Source organism: Octodon degus, unplaced genomic scaffold (assembly GCF_000260255.1).
Source record: "Octodon degus isolate 3935 unplaced genomic scaffold, OctDeg1.0 scaffold00029, whole genome shotgun sequence".
NCBI classification, from domain to species: Eukaryota; Metazoa; Chordata; class Mammalia; order Rodentia; family Octodontidae; genus Octodon; species Octodon degus.
In genome coordinates, this window is record NW_004524605.1 from 1,701,771 (window position 1) to 1,722,055 (window position 20,285).

Below are 20,285 nucleotides of genomic sequence, written 5' to 3' on the forward strand. Positions count from 1 at the left end.
ACCAGGAAGAACTAAATAATAAGGTGTTGGTCATTCTTATGTTATCAAAAACTATTGTGAATCTTGCATCTCAGCAAATATAGTGAGTATCATAGGCATTCTTTAGAATGGCTCTCTCATATTCAATAATTAATTTGCTCAAAGCTCTTCCATAATAAACTGAAGTCATGTATCACTTTTCCCCAATATGATGTCTCTGATGCTGAATGAGGTTTGCTGTCTGATTGAAAGCTTTCCCACATTTATTACACTTATAGGGTTTCTCTCCTGTGTGTATCCTGTGATGCTGGGTAAGATGTGTGCTTCGGATAAAGGCTTTCCCACAGACTTTACATGTGTAAGGTTTCTCCCTCGTGTGGATTCTCTTATGCTGGGTGAGGGCAGAGTGGTCACCAAATGCCTTCTCACATATGTTACACATGTAAGGTTTTTCCCCAGTGTGAATTCTCTGGTGTTGGGCCAGGGCTGATTGGTCCCTGAAGGCTTTCTCGCACAAGCCACATCTGTAGGGTTTCTCCCCAGTGTGAATTTTCCGATGGCGTGCAAAAGATGAATTATCCCTGAAAGCTTTTCCACATTCGCCACATTTATAAGGCTTCTCTCCAGTGTGAATTCTTTGATGTTCAGTCAGGGAAGAGTTCACCCTGAAGGCCTTTCCACATTCATTGCATTCAAAGGGCTTCTCTCCAGTGTGGATTCTTTGATGCTGAAGAAAACTTGTACTCTGGTTGAAAGCTTTCCCACATTCATTACATTTATATGGTTTCTCACCATTATGAATATTCTGGTGTTTGGTAAGATGTGCCCTGCACACGAAGGCTTTTTCACAAAGGTTGCATTTGAATGGTTTCTCTCCGGTATGTATTCTGTGGTGGTGGGAAAGATGTATATTCCGGATGAAGGCTTTCCCACACAAGTTACACTCAAATGGCTTCTCTCCAGTATGGATTTTCTGATGGTAAGTCAGCGAGGAGCTCACGGAGAATGCCTTGCCACATTCCTTGCATTCATACGGCTTCTCCCCTGTGTGGATTCTCTGGTGGTGGATGAGGTGTGTGCTCTGGTGAAAGGCTTTTCCACATTCTCGACACTCATACCGTTTCTCTTTCATATATGTTTTCTGGCTTATATTGAGTTTTTCAGTATGGGTTTCAAGATGCTTGCTAAAGGTGGAACTCTTAGAGAAGACTTTCCTGCATTTGTAACATTCAAAGGCTTTTTTGCTTGGCTGCAATCCCTGACTCTGAACAAGTGTGGAGTTTCTGGGGCAGCCCTTCCCAGACCCATGGCCCTGCTGCACCCCGACTCCTGGTGAGGTGTCCTGATGGGCGGAGGCCACTTGCTGCCAGTTCGTCTCCCGACCTTCTGGGCACTGCCACTGCAACAAGCTGGCACATTTCCAGGGACCACCTCTGGTCAGCCCTTCCTTTCCTATCCACAGATCAAACTCTTCTTCAGGAATATGCGTCTGCAGAGTAGCTATCTTATTCACAGTCATGGTCATCCAGTCTGCAAGACATTAAAAATAAGAATGTCTGCTTTACCCTGAGGAACAGAGTGATGGCATGAGATGGTGAGCTAACAACACTAATGAAGCGGTGCAGTCTTGAAGACTTCTTCAAGTGACAGCAAGAAAGGAAAGAAGAGAGGTGAGCTAAGGACTAAGGTGCAGTTATTCTAAAGTGTCCCATGTGAGCAGAATTTGGGAGCTCATCACATAGGTCCCAGGCCTGGGCCAGACTCCTCACCACAATACCTATTTCCTTTGTAATTCAAGGAAGTTAACTGACCTTCTAAGCCTCATAAAAACTGAATGTAGTCCATGCTACCCCAACAAAAGTACCTTGTCTATTTTAGTGATATGGCCTTTAAGAAAACTCAGATATAGGGCTGGCCAGATAGGTCAGTGGACTAAAGTGCCTGATTCGGCAGAGCCAGGGAGCAGTGGCTGGGGTTCGATCCCTGGCGTACAGTGTCAGCCCCACCCCCAGGCCATGCTGAGACTGTGACAGAGACTGGGAGTGGTGGCAGGTGCCTGTAATCTCAGTGCTTGGGAGGCTGAAAATAGGAGGATCACTATGAGTCCGATCTATGTAGTGAGACCCTGTAGACCCTGCACTAAATTCACTAAAAAGAAAAAAAAAAAAAAAAAAAAAAAAAAAAGAAAACCCAGATGTGGCCTTACAAATCAATGAAAGTCAAAGTCAGTACTTGAAGAAAAACCTTAAGGGCAAGTACTAACATAGACTTAAATTTATGTTCTGTCTATTCATTTGAGTATCCAGATGGAAATAAAAGGCTAGGCTGATGGGCTGTATGGAACATTCACACTTTATGCTCAGAGGAAATAACGTCTCCAAACCCATGTGAAAACAGGACATCTACATGATGAAAGCAGACCACGTTCATGGAACAAAACCTGAAAATCAGGAAGAGAGCACATGCAGCTAAATCCATCACGTCTACGGAGAGGCTGTGAATCTGGGGACCAGGGCATTCACAAGGAATGAGATTCTGCTGCCTGAACAGTGGCGAGAGCCCATGAGTTACTGCCAAAGAATTCCTCTGCCCAGACAAAGATTCCTCACTTACTCAACAATCTTCTCACACTTGGGTTCATGGGTATCTTGATATGAATAAGCAGAGTTCTGGACTGCATTTTATTTTTGCATACATTTGTGAATATCCACCTTTAATTGAGGTCTATTTAAGACTTTATATTAAGAAACATAATGCGAAGGACATGATACTCAACCCTGCCAATGCAAAGATTCCTAGGAAATCCTGTAGAAAACAAACTTCGTCCATCATTTTCCTTCCCCACTCATTCCAGAAAATTCTCTACAAAACCTACAATTTAAATAACTATAATTATTTGGAAAAGAAAGTTAAACTGTTACACTTTAAGGCTAAAGTCCTGAGCTCAAGCTAAAATAAGCTTGCTCAAAACAAAGAATGATTAAAATTAAAAGAGAGTATGGCTGTCTCTGAGGATCTATGACTGGTTCTAGAATTCCTCCCAGATACCAAAATTCATGCTCAATCACTTGCATGAAATGACATTTGCCTAGTACCTCTGTACAACCTTTTGCACACTTCAAATCATCTTTGGATGACTAATAATAATACAGTGTAAATGCTCTGTGCTGTGTCAATACAATTGCACTGTGCAGGAAATAATGCAAGGAAAAATGTATACATATTCAGTAAAGAATCCATCATCATTACAGGCCTAACTGCACAGTATGCAGTTCACAGCCAGGTGGCTCTGCAGATATGGAGCCTGCAAATATAGAAGGCTGACTGTTTATCAAACCTCAAAATATTAGGGGCTGACCTGCATGTCTGGTCAATATAAAGCAAATTGTGGCATGTCACATTTCTGCAGAAAACAGCTAGAAAATCCGGACCAAAAAAAATAGTCTTGTATGAAGGCATGTCATCCAAGGGAGATTTAATAATCTACCATTTGGGAGAGAAAGGAAATAGAGAGGGGTAATTCACCACTTGTGCTCTTTTCCTCAAAGAATTTGATGATGTGTTAAACTTCTGATGGACAAAAGACAAAAGGTTAGCAGAAATCCAGAATTTTCTATAGTCGTCAAAGGAGGGCTCATAGTGACACGTGAAGCTCTCAGTTAGGACCCTTGCTGGGCTCTAACCGCTAAGGAATAAGGACAAAGAAAAGGTGACAAAACCACCAGCTCGTGTAGGCCCTGGCTGGACTCAGGTGCTGTGTTCGCACCTCTCTGGAAGGATGGAAAATGTGCAAAGCCTTTGGACTTCTTTACACATAATGCCGGGAATTTAACTAAAAATACCAGAAGTGCTAAGAAATTGAATGAAGAGAATAAAGAGACAATAGCAAAAAGTAGAAGAAATCAGACACCAGAATTATCAGACATAGACTTAAAAAAAACCCTTGATAACAAACTTGAGGAAAAAGAAGACTGAGAATTACAACAGAGAACTGGGACAAAAAAATGAAATAGAAATCTTAGAACTGAAACACAGAATCAAAATTACAAACTAAGTAACTAGATTTAACAGTATCTTGAAAACTGCAGGAGAAAGTGAACTGTACAAACACATAGGCAGGAAGTCCCGGTGGTCTGGCTTTGACACACTCCCCCATGTGCTGCGCAGCTCAACTGTTAGAAATTTAAACCCTACATTCATATGTCGATGGTATCTGTAGGTCGGGGCTTTGGGAGGTAGGAAGGACAGATGAAGTCATGATGCTGGGATGGCGTAAGTCACCTCAGAAGCGGTGGCGGGGGCCGTGGAGACGGCTCAGTGGAATAAACACTTCCCTGGCAAGCGCAAAGGCCTGAGTTCAATCCCGGGTTCCACACACACACACAAAAAAAAACCAAAACGAAAACCACTTAAAAAAAGAAGTGGTGGCAGACAGACTGGAGCCAGCTCTCTTGCTCTGTCTCCTCACGCGATCTCGTCCGCCATCGTATGGTGCAGTAAGACGTGCTTGCCACACCCTCGGGTGTTCCAGACTCCAGAACGGTGAAGCAAGTACCCTCATCACTTTACCTCACTTTCCCTCATCACTTTACCTCAGTTATTGCAACAGAAAACAGACTAAGACTCTTTGGCAAAAGGTGAAGGGAAATAACTGGAAAGAGGCACGCCTGACTCAGTGAAGCGCTCGCGTGGATGCGTGATGAGAATCAGGGCAGAGAACGGACCATAACATAATTTAAAATGAGAAAGGTCAAAAATGGAAGTCTCCTACTCCATGTAGGATAAATCCAAGAAAATCCACAGAGGCGCACCACAGCAAAACTACTGCAGACCAAAGGAGTATGCTGAGAGCTGCTTGGGAAAACAAGACCCAGCACCTGCAGGGACGACGGCGAAGCCTGGCAGCATCTCTCCAACAGAAATAATGGAAGCCAGACATAAAGGAGCTCATACTAGCACGATGAGATGAGCGTTTCAGGCAGAAGAAAAAGAGTTCCATGTATAAAGGTGGAAATGTAAGGAAGAATACAAAGTAATGGGAAAAATAAATATGTGGATAAGTTATTATTGATTGCATAAAACAACAACTATGTATATGTGGTTGCAAATATATGTATAATTAAGTAAAGAAAAATACATAATAAAAAACCACAAAAGATGGAAGGAAGAAATGCTGTTAATGTAAAGTATAAGGCTTGCCTGAGAATTATTAAAAGAGGTTAAAATTTGTTCATGTAAAAAAAGTAAAAAGTTACTTTGGATGGCAATAAACTGGTTTTGCATATTAAATTTACCACATAAAGACTAAAGAAAGTAAATTAAGTTAAAACAGGGTGAAAATACGAAATATTTCACTAATCCCAAAGAAGGAAAGAGAAGAGATAAGAGCGGATCTAAAACAAGGTGATTAAAAGAGAAAATAAATAAGATAGTAGACACTAAATCTCACACATATTAGTAATTGATCTAAATTGTAAGACTGAATAATAAAAATAAAATTTAACCAAACACCACTGAGAAAATACAAAGATTATAAAGATCAAAATATTGAGACTAGAAGACTGAATGAAAAGTGCTAAATTGTGCAGAGCCGTGCATCTATACCAAGCTCGACACATCACGCAACACTAAAGTCAACAGACTTCAAGACATTTCATATGGACAAAATGGCCAATTTTTCAAGATTGCATAACACATTTCCATTTGCAGACAAATATTGTATTTCAAAATATATTTTTCTTCAAAAGCAAAACACTTAGAGAATGAAAGGGAAGCCTTGCGTGTTCATAACTGCAGCGAGAGATGTTCATGTATCACCTGTGATGATCAGACATCAAGCCAGTAAGAGGAAGGAAAACTTCAACAATACGACAAACAACTTCAACCTAATCTGCACACTTGGAACACTATACCCAACGACAGCACGTGCACACCTTTATAGTGATCATTTACTAAGACTGACTAGAACTGTGATTATCACAAGATATTCTCTGAACTCAGTGGAATGAGCAGTAACGACGCCGCAGTACCCACTGGCTAATCAGAAACTGCACGTGTGTCTGCCAGGTGCTGACCCTGTTCCCAAGTCCACACATGGGAGCCAACCCTCTGCGCAGGTGCTGAGAGGCGGGACCTCTGACAGGAAGGTGGTCTGGGGTCTGTGCTCAGCAACGGACCAACACTCGGCGGCAGCGGGTGAGCCGGGCACCCCTGCCCTCCTCTCTCACACACACACTCACATATTCTCTCACCAGGTGACGGCTCCTACCATTTAGGACACAGCAAAAAGGCTCTCACCACGTGCAGCCTCTTGGTCCTGGGCTTTCCAGTGTCCTGACTATGAGCTACATAAACTTATTTCTTTAATAATTACCCAGTGTGTAGGATTTGACACAGAAACAAAATGGACTAAAACAATCTTTAAATTAAGCAATATCATTCTATTTATTTATTTATTGAATACAGGATCTCACTACACAGTTCAGACTCATAGCGATCCTCCTGTCTCAGCCTCCCTAGTGCTGGGATTACAGGTATGCGCCGCCATGCCCAGCTCCCAGGCTAGCACGGCATGCAGGAGCAGGATCCAATTTGGGACCTTGCACTTGCCAGGCAGGTGCTTGGACCACTGAGCTATCTCCCCAGTCCAGCAATACATTTCTAGATAAGTGATACACTAAAGAAGAAATCATAACAAAAATTAGAAAAAACAGATACTTTTAGAAAATATTTTGAAGTAAATCTGAATACAAGTATGAATTTGAACTTATAAGAGACAGCTAAAGCCATTTTAGGAGGAAATACACATATATACATTGATTACTAATCTCAAAATTAAAACAGCAAATTAAACCTTACGGGAAAGGAGAGAAATAATATAGAAAACAGAACTTAATAAAAAAGTTAATAAGACCACTAACAAGCCAAATCAAGATGAGAGAGAAGCACATATCACTAATATTAAGAATTTTAAAGGACTCCTCAGGACAGAATCCACAGAGATTTACATGGTAACAAGAACACAGTGAAGACACTTTATGGCAGTAAATGTGACTTCACAGAAAAAGACTCGAGCTCTGATGGTGGGAAGGACCCACGTAACACAACGGCACAAGATGAGGCAGTGGCCGCATGACGCTATTATCTAATGTAGATAAAGCACACAACATACTCAGTTTAAAAGTTTCTCAAAGACATTTCCAGGCAGAGGCGGCTTCACTAGGAATTCTTACAACTAAGGAAGAAATAGAGCCATTGTTACACTAGGGCTTTCGAGAACTGAAAAAGCAACATTTCCGACTTTTTTTTTCTTTTTTGCCATACTAGGAATTGAACCCAGGGCTTTGACAGTGAGTTACATCCCTAGCCATGTTTCTTATTTTTTATTTTGAGACAAGGTCTCATTAAGCTTCTCTCCATACATGCAAAACAAATCCATGGTTAAAGTAGTTGTTACCTTTAAAGACAAAAGGAACAGAGAGACCCGCAAGGTTTCTGGGTGCTGGTAATGTTGAGCTTTGTGACATGGGCACTGAACTGTTGGTGTGCTTCTGTTGCTAAAAATCATTGAGTTGTACACTTATGACATACATACTTTTCTGTAATATACTTCAGAAAAAGTTTACTTAAAATCTGGAGGATGATTTTTAAAAACACCCATCTCAAGTGTTTTGTTTTGTTTTCTTTTGTTGCAGTACTGGGGATCGAACTCAGGACCTTGTGCTTGCCAGGCAGGCATTTATGCCGCTGAACTGTAGCCCATCGTTTTCCTTCAGAATTGAACCCAGGGCCCTCACCTTGAGCTACACTCCCAGTGACCCCCAACCCTCTGAGACAGGGTCTTGCTAAATTACTAAGTTGTTCAAACTGGGGCTACACCTGCAGTCCTGCCTCAGCCTCCTCGAGCGCCGGGATTACAGCTCTGTTCCGCCAGGCCCAGCTCAGTCCGCTAACGATATTCACCTCTACTAAAGCGCTTTCCTAATTGTGAAAATAAAAACAACCACATATAAGAAATGTCTGACTTCTCACATGTTGTAATTACAGACAATGCCCACCTATCACCCAGATGAGTTTATCAAGAGGGGTGCCGAATGCGCCCTGGATGTACCCCACTGAAAGTCGATCCAAGAGTTTAATGGGGATTACTTAAGACCTCTCCTGGTGACAGCACAGCACAGCTGCTCTGGAGCAAAGACACTGGGCAGCTGGCCAAAGGTGTGTTGTCACAGAAGCCCACTCTCCACACACAGCCTCCAACAGGGACCTCGGTCCTCCCGTGATTTACCTGGGGTGAGGGAGACACTCAGCAGTCATGAGGTCCCAAGGAAAACTTCTGCTAGAGCTCGGGTCTGAGTAGACTCGGGGACAGAAAGTAGACTGATGGTGCCAGCGTCTGGGGACAAGGAAGGGGTTAACGCAATGGTAAGAGAGAACTTTCTGGAAGAAAGAGAATGGTATATTTCTTGATGTGGTGGTAGTCACATAATTGTAGAAACTTTTCAAATATTTTACTTAAAATTGCTGAATTTTATTGTGCATAAGTTATATTTTAATGAAGCTGATAAAAATTATTCTAAGAACTTCAATGGATGTTGAAAGATAACATTGAGAAAGTTTGTCAAAAAGTTGAGTAAAGAAAGCATTGAAGATGGGAATTTTAACGAGAAAATGAGAAAATGAGAAGACCAGTCCAAGAGGCCCAGCGTTGGTAGCAAGCATTCCTTAATGAGAAAAAAAGAAAACCAAGGGGAGAAATCAAGCAATCAAGCAATCAAGCAATCAAGCAATCATCCTAGAACTGAAGAGCAGGAATTTCAAATAGAAACACTCACCAAACGTTCAGCCAAGGGCTCAGTAATGTTCAATGGATGAAAATGGACCGATACCAAGGTCCATCTACCAGAATCTTAAGATTTCAGGAGTGAATGAGGAGAACCTGAACATGTTCAGAAGAACCACCAGCCACAGACGATTAGGAACGAGTGCACCTCGTACTGGCAGCCTGAGGGCCGTGTCAGAATTCTGAAGGAACATGATTTCCAAGGCTGAGTTCTGTCCAGTCAAGTGATCTCTAAAGTATCAGGGAGAAAAAGACATTTACAGATTCATTAGTTTACAAAACTTTTGCTGTCACACCTCATTTCATAGGAAGCTATTGGAAGATGTGTGTTACCAAAGGAGTAGACCAAGAAAGCTGACACATGTGGACACAGGGACAGGAGACCCTGCCAGGAGGGAGGGGACACACCAGGGAATGACAGGGGCAGCAGGCATCAGTGCCTGCGAGGTGGCACCACTCAGAGACTCCATGCGGGGACGAGGCAACTAGAGGAGGGCTGAGGTCGAATTAGCAACCAACACAAATGAGACCAAGCACAACGAAAGGCTAGCACAGGCTGTGGGGAGCAGGCACTGTCCTAACCTGCCACACAGCTCACTTAAGACAAGGATTTGGGGATGTAAGCACTAATCCAGCGAAGTCACACTGAAACTCTGCCAGGAAGACAGAGGGGCAAGGCAGCCAGCACAGATAGTTGGGGAGTGATGGGTGGGGGTATCCCTCGCATTTATAGATGGAATTGGATACATGTTGTTGGAAACTGTAAAGCCAACGGGTAGCGACATAAACATTTTACCTGGACCATGGAAACAGTCTATCAAATAATCAGTTAAAAGAAGAAATAGTCATCACTTTTAGAGAAGGAGAAAAGGATAAGAGGTTTATCATGCTGTTTATAATAAACAGTATCATTAGATTTTTAGTCTTCTGCATATATTACTTTAATAAAGGAAAAGAAGAACAGAACAGAATACACTTTGAGAATATGAAGGAAAGAAATAGTGAAGAGAAAAAATACAGATAAAATAGGAACTATCATAAAAGTTATTTTATTTATTGAAAAGGTGAATAAAAAGACAAGCCTTTAGCTGGGCATGGTAGCACATGCCTGCCATCGCAGCACTCAGGAATCTAGTTGTGAGTTCGAGACCTACAAAGTGAGCTCAAGGCCAGCCTGACCTGCATAGAGAGACCCTGTCTCAAAATAAATAAATAAATAGATAAATGACAAGCCTCTCACAAGACACAGGAAAAAAAGACAAAAGTAAGTACTGGAAGTTAATTTTTCATTCAATAAACACTGAGAGCTGGTGTGCTAAGCACACAAGAGCAGACAAGACAAAGCGGCCCCTTCACTGATCCTATGCTGACAGAAAGGATTACATGGGACACAGAAACACTAAGAATAAAGGCAAATGAGCACCTGCTGTCCTCCACTGGGCAAGAACTTCCGTCAGTAAAGAAACGAGACAAGCTACAGATGGGGGAAGAGAACTGAGACACTAAGTACAGGCTCCTGAACACATAAACATCGATGAATGAAGAAGCTCTTGTAGGGAACTGGGCCAAGAACAGCAGTGTACTAAATCGTGGTACACGGTGACCAGCCAACATGGGCGAGCCTTTACCCTCACTCTCAAGGCAGGCGGCGCAAACGAAAAGCACAGCGAGGTGCCGTTCCTCAGGAGTAGATAGGCAGAATTTCCGAAAGTGTGAGACCTCTAAATTTGGACAAGGATGTTAAATAACAGGGCCTTGGATCCACTACTAGTGCACTCTGGAACAGCTACGTAAGCAGTATCTGGGACAATACGCCCTCAAGGCCAGCATCTCCTCATCCCTGAGTACACCCAAAGAAACTCCCACGCATAAGCGAAAATACATAGAAGAGTACTCAGGTCGGCACTGAGAAGTCGGGAAGCAGCGTATACGTCCCCCAGCAGAGAGATGGGTAAGTTAAAGCGGAGCTGCTGAGGGAGTAACCAAGCGTCTGCAGCTGCTAGCCTCACGGACTTGGAAGGGCGAGTCGTGGAAGGCTCCACCCGCGCGGCTCCCGATCCGCACTCACCCTGCTTTGTAAATGCCGAAGCAAATGCATGTTTCAAGCTACAGATGTTTGTGGTAAGCCCACGAGGTGACGCCAGGGGACACTAGTGCAAAATCGAGCCAGTGGCTCTGCTGTCATGGAGGAGAGGCGGTGAGGTGCGCTGTGCTTCCTCTGTGGTGGGGTGGCAGCGCATGATGCTGTCCCCACTGTCCTCTCAACCCTCCATAATATTACACACTGTCTTAGATAGTCAATGGACCCCACTAATGATCCATAGTGTAAATGGAGAAGTCGATACAAAAGGGCAATGTAGAAGTGCTGGTCCCCTAAAAAAATTCCCCTCTAATTTATGTGGGAAAATGCAAATAAAATGGAAAATGAAAAAAAGGACATAATACACAATGTTAAACTTATAGATAAACACTATGCATGGCGGCTATGAACGCATTGGCTCAAAAAAGGTAAGTTAGAAATAACGGGTGAAACAATTAGCATAACAAAGAGCCCAAGCAGATGAACACAAGGAAATTAAAGTTATGAGGAAGCTCCTCGAATTAAGCAATCACATGCTTTTCCTTGAGTTTATGGAGTGAACAATATCTTTGTTCATTAAAGCTATTTTGGAAAAGGGAAAAACACAACAGCGAAGGGCCAGCTGGCCCCCTGCCGACTTCCTGAGCATCCTAATTCGCTGCCCTGGAGAGTCCTCTGCGCAGTGGGGTGAATCACACACGCAACACAGGTGTCACGACTGCACAGGGCCACACGACAGCCCCGCCCTCTGCTACAGTGTTTCGTAGCACAGCAAACAGAAAACTTAACAAGGAGAGCTGTCCCTCAGACAGACCATTTCTACTCCGATTAAAACATGAGTCTATTCCAATCCAAGAGCAACCGGCACAGTACTGAAAAGTTCTAGCACAGCTTTCGGAGCTCTTACAGGAAGTGCCAAGGATGGTTCCAGATTTTGGAATAGCTGCTCATACACAGTGAGTTATTTTACGGAAGAATCCAAGATTAAACCCTAAATTCACTCATGTCTCACGCACACCCTATTATTTCCACACCCACCCTGAAGGTGACTGAATTCACAGGAGAGCGGGTAGTGCGCTCGCATTCTGGCTGCAGCCTGGCACCAGAGGCGAGGCATGCAAACTTCTGCCTGTGGCAGTGCGTCAGTGCCCAACAAGGCTGAAGTTTGGAGCATCTCAGAGTTTGGTTTTAGGGAACATGGATGCTCAACCTGTACCTCAGAGGAAATATGCCTATTGCGATTCTGTATGGTCTTTAGTCTTAGCCAGTCATTCAGGGATTCAACAGGAATAAGAAAAAACAAAAACTAAAAATGAAATCCCATGAACATTTAAATATGAGATTTAGGAGTGGAAAGAGTGAAATCCTTGGAATTGCTAGCATTTCTTTATGGAGCAGCTTCCAGTCACAGCAAGCAGGGTGGCCTGGCTGAGGTGTACGGTTGTGTCTTCAAGTCATCACTCACGCTTGACCGTAAAAGCCTTCGTGCACCAAGGTCTGACTTCATTGCCTTGCTCTCCTATAGCAGCGCAATACAGGCTGGCACTACTGACAGTGAAGAGCTGACCAAGTGATGCCAATGAAAGGTCACGCCACAGCAGCAGGACTGTGCGCCGACCTCTTCCAGTTCATCTCCCCATCATTTCTCTTTTCATATATCATAAAACTGTGTGATACAGAATGAAACATCTAAAGTGCCTTAATTTGGTTGTAATATAACATACAAATTCTGAGAATAGTCATAATTCTGTTAGCTAAGCTAAATGTTTTTGTTTTGAAAACTGAGATTTAGAATTAATATATTTAAATTCCATACAAGAGTCGAGTCCTAAACATTGCAGGTGGGAAGTTATCACAGTAAGATATAAATTCCTGCCTATTTCACCAGGCTATTGTGAAAAATCATTAATAAAAGTTTGTAAAATTATTTTAAACCCTGCAAAATATTAGCAAAAACTGCAATGTTAGTGTTTTACTTAAGGCAGTAGGCTTTCTAGCCTGTCCAGTGGTGGCAGAAAGGCTTGCCCTGCCTGTGTGCCTCCAGATCAGTGGGTTCTTTAGGACACGGTGGAGCCACTGAACTGTCCTGTGCACAGCTCCCAGGCAACAAGCCCGTGCTGCTTCTTGGCTGCCAAACTTTGTGCCAGGCATGACTGGCACAGCAAACTGCATGGCAACGCTGGCCTGAGTGGTGCTTGTAGCCTAGCAAGAGCTAGAGGACGGTCCAGCGCTGGTGGCCCTCTACGTCCACACAGACAGAGAGCTATGAGACATCAGAACAGGGGCACAATGTTCCCTGGAGAAGCGGTGTTGTGGGCACTCAAGCTGCCCTCTGGTGTGCAACCCAGGGTGGCTGTTCCTCCCTGGAGAAGGGTGTGTGGACCCCGCACTGTCGGGCATGTGACAGGATGCATGGGGTGCTGCCCACAGGACAGCTGAGGTCTTTTCTAAACCACAGCCTCTAACTTCATGCCAAACACGGACAGAACAAGGTCAGGAAGGGGAGGGTTCAGAGAGGCACAAGCTGCCACAAGAAAGGAGCGTGCCAGTTTGCAATGTATCCTGGGACAACTGTGGCAGCACATGCTGGTGTGTTTGCTGTGCTGTCAGGCCAACCTTGCCCACCTGGTTTCCTCCCACTGCCTCCCACGTGCATCACTCTTACCAAGACAGAAGCATCCTGAGGAGACCTCCAGCATCCATTCTTTTCCCAGATGAGAAAACGTATCAGGTTTGGGTCCTAAGAGTCCTGTTTTTGAGGAGAAAAATAAGGACCACATCTAATCATAATAGAGAGAAAAATCTTTGTAAGGATAAGATCTGGTCCTCAGAACTTCCCAGAAAGGGTGATGGGACAGGAAGGCCCAGACAATCACCTGCTTGGAGAAGGAAGAATGGCTCAGGCCTGGCGCCGACACCTGCTCCTATGTCCCACTCTGCTGGAAGATGGGGGATGATACAACCCCTAAATTTCTGAGGTACTTCCACTTAGGACTTCCAACACAGGCTTGGGGACCACGGACAGGCAATGAGCAGCACCGAAGACAACGTTCTTGGCGGCCCTCTCCCCCACCCGTCCTTGTGTGGGACCTTGTGGAAGGCCCTAACCAAGTCCCCGCTTGAGTGTCCACCTTACCGAGTGAGACCAGGTTGCTGTAGTTCTCCAACATCACGTCTCTGTACAGGGCCCTCTGTGGAGGGCTCAGTCGCCCCCACTCCTCCTGCGTGAAGAGCACAGCCACATCCCCGAAGGTCACCAGGCCCTGGAATGGCAAAGCCGGCCTCACTGGCTAGGAGCTCTCTTGGGAGGCTGAGGCCACTGTCCCCTGGAGTGCGTGGGGATTTACAGGGCTCTTAAGCGTACAGGGAGCTGGTGTCCAGGGCAAGGAAGCATTTGATAGGGGCTGGGTTTTGTATCACTACAGCACCCACTGTCCTTTGGTGATGGCAGTACACAACGCTCCTGGTTACCATATGCAGGATATATTTAATCACCTCTGTGGATGGTAGTCCTCTACTTATTAAAAAAAAAAAAAAGTTCCAGGGCCATCCAGATAGCTCAGCGGATTAAAGTGCCTGCTTAGGCAGACACAGGGACAGGGGTTCGATCCCCACGTGCTACACTGGCCCCGCCCCCAGGGTGTGCGGAGATGGTGATTGAGACCAGGCATGGTGGCACACACCTGTGATCCCAGCGCTTGGGAGGCTGAAAACAGGAGAATCACTACGAGTCCGATCTACGTAGTGAGACCCTGTAAACCCTGTCCTAAATACATGTAAAATAAAGTTCCCTGTAAAACAACACACTGTGTCACACTGCTGAAAGCCTCATGCACCTCATGCCCATCTTGACTGCAGCAGGAAGCCCCTGGCTGGCTGGCCCTGGCCTTCTAGATTTGTACAGACACTGCTTATGGGGTTCACACAAAGGCTCTGTATAACTAAGACAGGTAAATGAAATCTTTCTTTCTTTCTTTCTTTCTTTCTTTCTTTCTTTCTTTCTTTCTTTCTTTCTTTCTTTCTTTCTCTTTCTTTCTTTTGTGGTACCAGGGATTAAACTCAGGCCCTTGCACTTGCCATGCAAGTGTTTATTCTACTGAGCTATCTCCCCAGCCCCGGTAATTGAAGTCTAATACATAAAAAATTCAATGTTTTCACAAGGTCTTCCTAGCCAGCCTGGAGCTGGTTTACACAGACAAAGAAAGGTTAAGTAGAAGCTCAAAGAAACCATGGGTGACCAGAAAGGACTTTAGCTTATTTGAGAGGCCACTTCCTCAGCCAAAAGTCCAGTTTACCTTTGCTTCTGGGTTTGGGGAAACAACTCAGCATCTCTCCCACACACACCAACTTCTGCTCAAGGCCCTCCCAAGCAGGCTTCTGTTACCCACCCCTAAGCCCTAGGGAGAGCACAGCAGGCAGCCTAGAGGCACTCGCTGAACTGAACTCATGAGTCAGTGACTGGTTTTCACCTGTGGGTTTCCACCACAGATCAGAATGCTTGGCATGCTGTAGTACATCCCTGATATTTGGCCATTGTGTGGGAACCAAAGGAATGCAGGCTATTAAGCAAGATGGGTGGTGACACTGCGATGCTTTAGACAGTTTGTCCCCAAATGCTTGTATGCTAGGTTTGGTCCTCATGCAAAAGTTCTGAGGGATGGCTTTACAAGATGGCACTGAGTGGGCATCGCTTAGGTAAGGTTTTAAATATGAAGGACTTAGAACAATTTTGCCAAATGCACGAGAATTTATATACCCAAATGAATGTATGAATGTGTCCCCTTCTTTTATTTTGAGACGGGGCCTCACTATGCAGTGCAGGCTAGCCTTGAACTTGTGGCATTCTTCCTACCTCAGCCTCCTGAGGGCTGAGATTACTGGCATGTGCCATCACGCCTAACTGCATATCATTATTTTAAAGGGGCCAGCAACACCCAGAGCTTTTTAGGACCTTACTGAATTTGGAAGCACATTTTTTGTGGGGAGGTATGCTAGGAACGAAACCCAGGCCTTGAGCATGCCGAGCAAGTGCTCTCTGGCTGAGCTACATCCCCATTCCCACATGAGAAGTCTTTTGAATAATTTCATTGGTATCCAGTATTTCTAGGAAGTAAAGGGCCAAATAACATTTTTCAAAAAAGCCAATAAACCCTTCCAAGGCTGCGCCAGGTCTTTCCCACGTTGGACCTGCAACCTTACGTGCCACGTAAGCGCTATGCAGAAGCAGTGTCGGGGGAGAGGTTTCCACTCCAGACCAACCAGCAGGGCCCACACACGACCTTTAGCAAGTCATTGAGCTCTAAGGTCCACTTGGGTGAGCCCAACATGGGGTGGCAGGGAGCAGCTGGTGTCAGCTTTCTGGGGAAGACAGTAATAAGGTGGAGTTCATGGGCAGGGAAGAGACATCCCCACACTTTCCAAATCAGAAGGGAGAAACCCTACTCACCTGGGCCATGGTGGGCAGGTGGCTCACAGCCATTCTTTCTTCTCCAATGCCTCCGCTTAGGCACAGGAAAGCACTGAGGAGGTCGGAGGGGAGCTCTGCAGGCGTAGGATTCCTCAGGCTAGCAGTTTCTCGACATCTGTTAGAGGACAGGGCTGGCTCAAAAGGTGTCACACAGCAGGAGGGAGGGATGCACACCCCAGGGATCCTCCTGTGCCTATTTGCTCCCAACTCTGAGATGATTCTCCCTCCTTCCCCCCAATACCTTTCCTCTAGTCAAACCCAGTTTTCCCTGCTGTATTTGAAATAGTTTAACTTGCGGAAAGCTTGCTCCAGCACCAGTTCTCATACTTCGTAACTACCCTCCTTACCTTCTCCTAAAGCTTAGGACTCCTAAGAAACTGTCCTGGAACTAATGATCCCAAGGGGAGCGGAGGAAGGGGGAAAAGGGTTGAGTCCTTTCTCCTGGAAAGACGCGAGCTAGGGAGGTTAGATTTTCACTGGATGAGTCTCTCAGACCACTCTCTTAGATATCCTGTTTCCATTTGGGTGACCGGGAGTCAAAGGCGAGGTCAGCAACAGGGAACCTGTGCGTCCCCGCCATTCCGTCTGTCCCCAGGGAGGCGTTGCGGGACTGTACTGCAGCGCCCTTGCAAACCCCGTTGCCGGCTCGCACTCAGCCGCAGGAGCCCGACCCCCGGAGCGTCGGAGCTGCAGCTCCACCACGCGCTAGAGGAGGCCCTCACCCCATCCACGCCACTGGTACTGATTCTGACCCGAAACCCAAGATGCCCGACCCTGTCGGACCTTCCCTCATCTGGGATAAATCTCAGACACACATGCTGCGAAGTTTGGGGCATTAGATGAGGGGCCTCCAGAATGGACAACGACCCACACCTCTTCTGCTTTCTCTCAGCCCTTCTTCCCAGACCTGACCACCCCACCATTGCTCGCCCTTCGTGGCTTTGGCCACCATGCCTGGTCACCGCTAGGTCGCCTTTCCAGGAGTATCTACCGGCGGTGAGAGACTGAAGCCACTATAACGAAGTCAGGGCACAATGAGCTGGAATCTGCACCTCCCGGGTCTGAACTGCACTTGCGCGTTGCCACGGGGACCGCGGACCTGAGCTCCCACAAGTCTTAGGGTTGAGCACTTCTGTTTGCAGGACTTCACATCCCAGAAGGCAAAGCGGTGGGTGCTGTACATCTCTGCGTACTGAACTACGTTTCCCAGAAGCCTCTGTAGCCCCCCTCCCCCCCATTCAGCTATCCGCACCTAGACAAGCGGAGCAGTTCAGTGCAAATTCGACTTCCTTCTCTGTCTTGATATAATGCCCCGGAAGCTGTAAAACCAGAGGTTGATCAGAAGATCAGATCCAGGGAGCAGCGTTCTATCTGTCGACAAGAAGCCCCCCAGGGGCTGAGTAGTTCCTGGGAAAGCTGGCAGAATTGCACCCTTGGCCGGAAAGAAGAGTCAGATTCTGTCTGTCTTGCCGACAGCTGCGCCGGGGCGTTGTTCTGAGAGGAGAGGTGACAGTAACTCCTCTAGTCATTGTAAGGTGGGTGAGGATATAGAAGTGAAGGCCCCAGAGGAGGCTACCTCAGCGACTCAGGATGGAGTTGACCACAGCTGGAAGCAGGGAGGGACAAGAGGACTTGACAATGGCGCTGAGAAGTGCCCAGCAGGTAGAACGGGCGAGGGCGAGGGCGAGAGCTCCTGAGTGCTGAGGACTCCATCCTGGACAACTGGACGATGTTCAGAAACTTACTGACTTTGTTAGGCTGGGGTGGGAAGCATGAGGCGACGGGTAGGAATACCCTGGTGGACACCCTTAGTTGTCATTGGATATGTACTGTTCATGGATATCAGGAAGGAAAGATGCGAATTTTATGTGACCTGAGCTTAATCACTTAGGGAATGTCTGACCACCTTTAGGAAGCAGTGGCAGGATGTGACACCACCACAGTGTCTTAAGCTAACATTGGGGTTGTGGTTTCATTCTCTAAATACTTAGGAAGTATTTTATGAGCTCGGCACTACTTTACAGCCCAGATAAGTAGGGGAAAACCTGTACTATTGGAGTTTTAGTCTGCCAGGGGAAGTAGTAAACAGAATAGAAAGTAGCCCATAGAGATAACTGTGCTGGGGTTGGACTGTGATGGGGTGGTACATTAAGTAGCATTTTGGGATATTCTCTTTGACATCTGAATACAGCGGAGAAGGAAACCAAGTGAGGATCTGGTGAAAAGCCACTAAGGGGAGGGAGCAGAAATACTAGGGAGAGAAGTCCACTTAGTGAGCCCGAGGCTTGGCAGGCCCAGTGCGCCTGGCCAGGACACACCAGATGAGGGAGAGTGGAAGATCAGCAGGGCGGTTAATGAGAAGTCTGAAGAGCATGGTAGACAATTTGGACTTATTCTGTATGATAGCATGCCACCAGACAGATTTAAGCCAGCACCATGGCTGAGAACAATAGAATAGAATCACTGGTCAGCTTCAGGAAGTACAGACAAGTGAAGCTGAAGAATAGAAAACTAGATAGGACGCTTTTGTGGCAGGGTGAGGGAAAGCCTCCCACAGCTGCATAATATTTCTAAGACATTTGCTTTGGGACCCTAGTGACTAAGGTAATTAAGAGTTCTAGATGCCACACTAAGGAGTGGGTTAGATATGATTCTGTTTCAGGATGACAGAAATATTTATCCAGCATTAGCTACATACTAAAAACTACACACCTTTACATTTTACATTGTCTAATGCAACCCAAAAGCAATTTATTTGTGTTATTAGTAAATGAGAAAAGTGAGACACTGATATGTTAAATGGTATTAGGAATCCTGTTCCCACTAATGGAGGAAAGGTCAAAGGCATCCTTAGCTGAGAGCTGACATCCAAGGGTCCAAATCTTCCAAAACTGAAAATAGTTATGATGCCTCCACTTACGTGACGCATTTATCCTGGGGCTACTGTAGTTTGTTAGGGAGTACCTAACCAGCACCTTCCTCAACCAATTAAACAACAAAAACAAAACTAAAGAAAGTAATGACATCATTAATGTGAAATCCATTGCACCCTCTTACTCAGGCCAAAATCCAACTTGCTTTATTTTTCTGAGCATTCAACAGAGCAGCTCCCACTCCTCAAGGACTTTTACTGTGAACGATTCTGCTCAAAGAAATGAGGTTAAAAATGTAGTCAGTCCAAACAGTTTCCCTCTCTGTTTCTACTATCAATTATGCAAATGTACTTACATGCAACCAGAACCTGCATCAAATCGGATTACTGTTCTCAGAATAGGTGCTATTTCCTACGAGTTCTTAGTGTTCACTTGCTGAGCCATGTTACAAGGCCCTTGCTGTAGGATGTAATGAGAGATTCATTTAGCTTTATTTTCTGTCATCTCAAGACTTCTACTCTACACTCAAATTATATATCCTTTACAATCTCCTAAGTATAAACATTTGCTTAGCCTTCTTGCAGTTCCTTCTGCTCTCACCTATCTCATTTGTACCTAACTAGTTCACTACCATGGCAACCTGTGCTGGGAGCTGCTCAGCAGCAGGGACTAGGGGTCCTTCACACTGGAATTCATATAAACTACCTATACACTGAGTAAGAACATTGTCTTACCCTTGTTTTCATTCCAATATGCAGCACAGGGAAGTGTTCAAGCAAGTCTCTGGACTACAGGCAGGAAATAAACTATGCCAATATGTATTTACCCCGGGAAGTAACCAACTATGTTCTAAACACTCATCAATTTTCAGAGTCCCTTCCCTTCCAGGTCACCTGTAAATCTTTCACAGGAGTTGGATGCAGTCCCCTTGAATGTCCATCTGGGGGAGCTACACTTAACCTAAATGAGGAACACTGACATTATAGTCTTCAGCTCCACCTGTTATGGAACCCTGACCGGTAACATCTTTAAATATCCAGACAC

At 45.2% G+C, this 20,285-nt stretch overlaps 2 protein-coding genes across 2 annotated transcripts in view; both read right to left on the bottom strand.

The window, feature by feature from the left end:
* Positions 1-172: 172 nt before the first annotated feature.
* Positions 173-17,412, bottom strand: LOC101568645 (zinc finger protein 454). The gene is made up of 5 exons (XM_004629303.2): positions 17,360-17,412; positions 16,348-16,483; positions 14,038-14,164; positions 13,567-13,650; positions 173-1,509 (listed from the first exon to the last, which is right to left on the bottom strand). Exons 2-5 carry the CDS (start codon positions 16,378-16,380, stop codon positions 173-175), a joined length of 1,581 nt encoding a protein of 526 aa, XP_004629360.1. The 5' UTR covers positions 16,381-16,483; positions 17,360-17,412.
* A 533-nt stretch (positions 17,413-17,945) lies between these two features.
* Positions 17,946-20,285, bottom strand: part of LOC111816263 (zinc finger protein 454-like) — an 11,749-nt gene continuing 9,409 nt past the window's right edge. The window contains exon 5 of the mRNA XM_023713093.1: positions 17,946-17,974. Within this exon, the coding sequence (XP_023568861.1) occupies positions 17,946-17,974 (29 nt within the window). The remainder of the gene's footprint in view (positions 17,975-20,285) is intronic.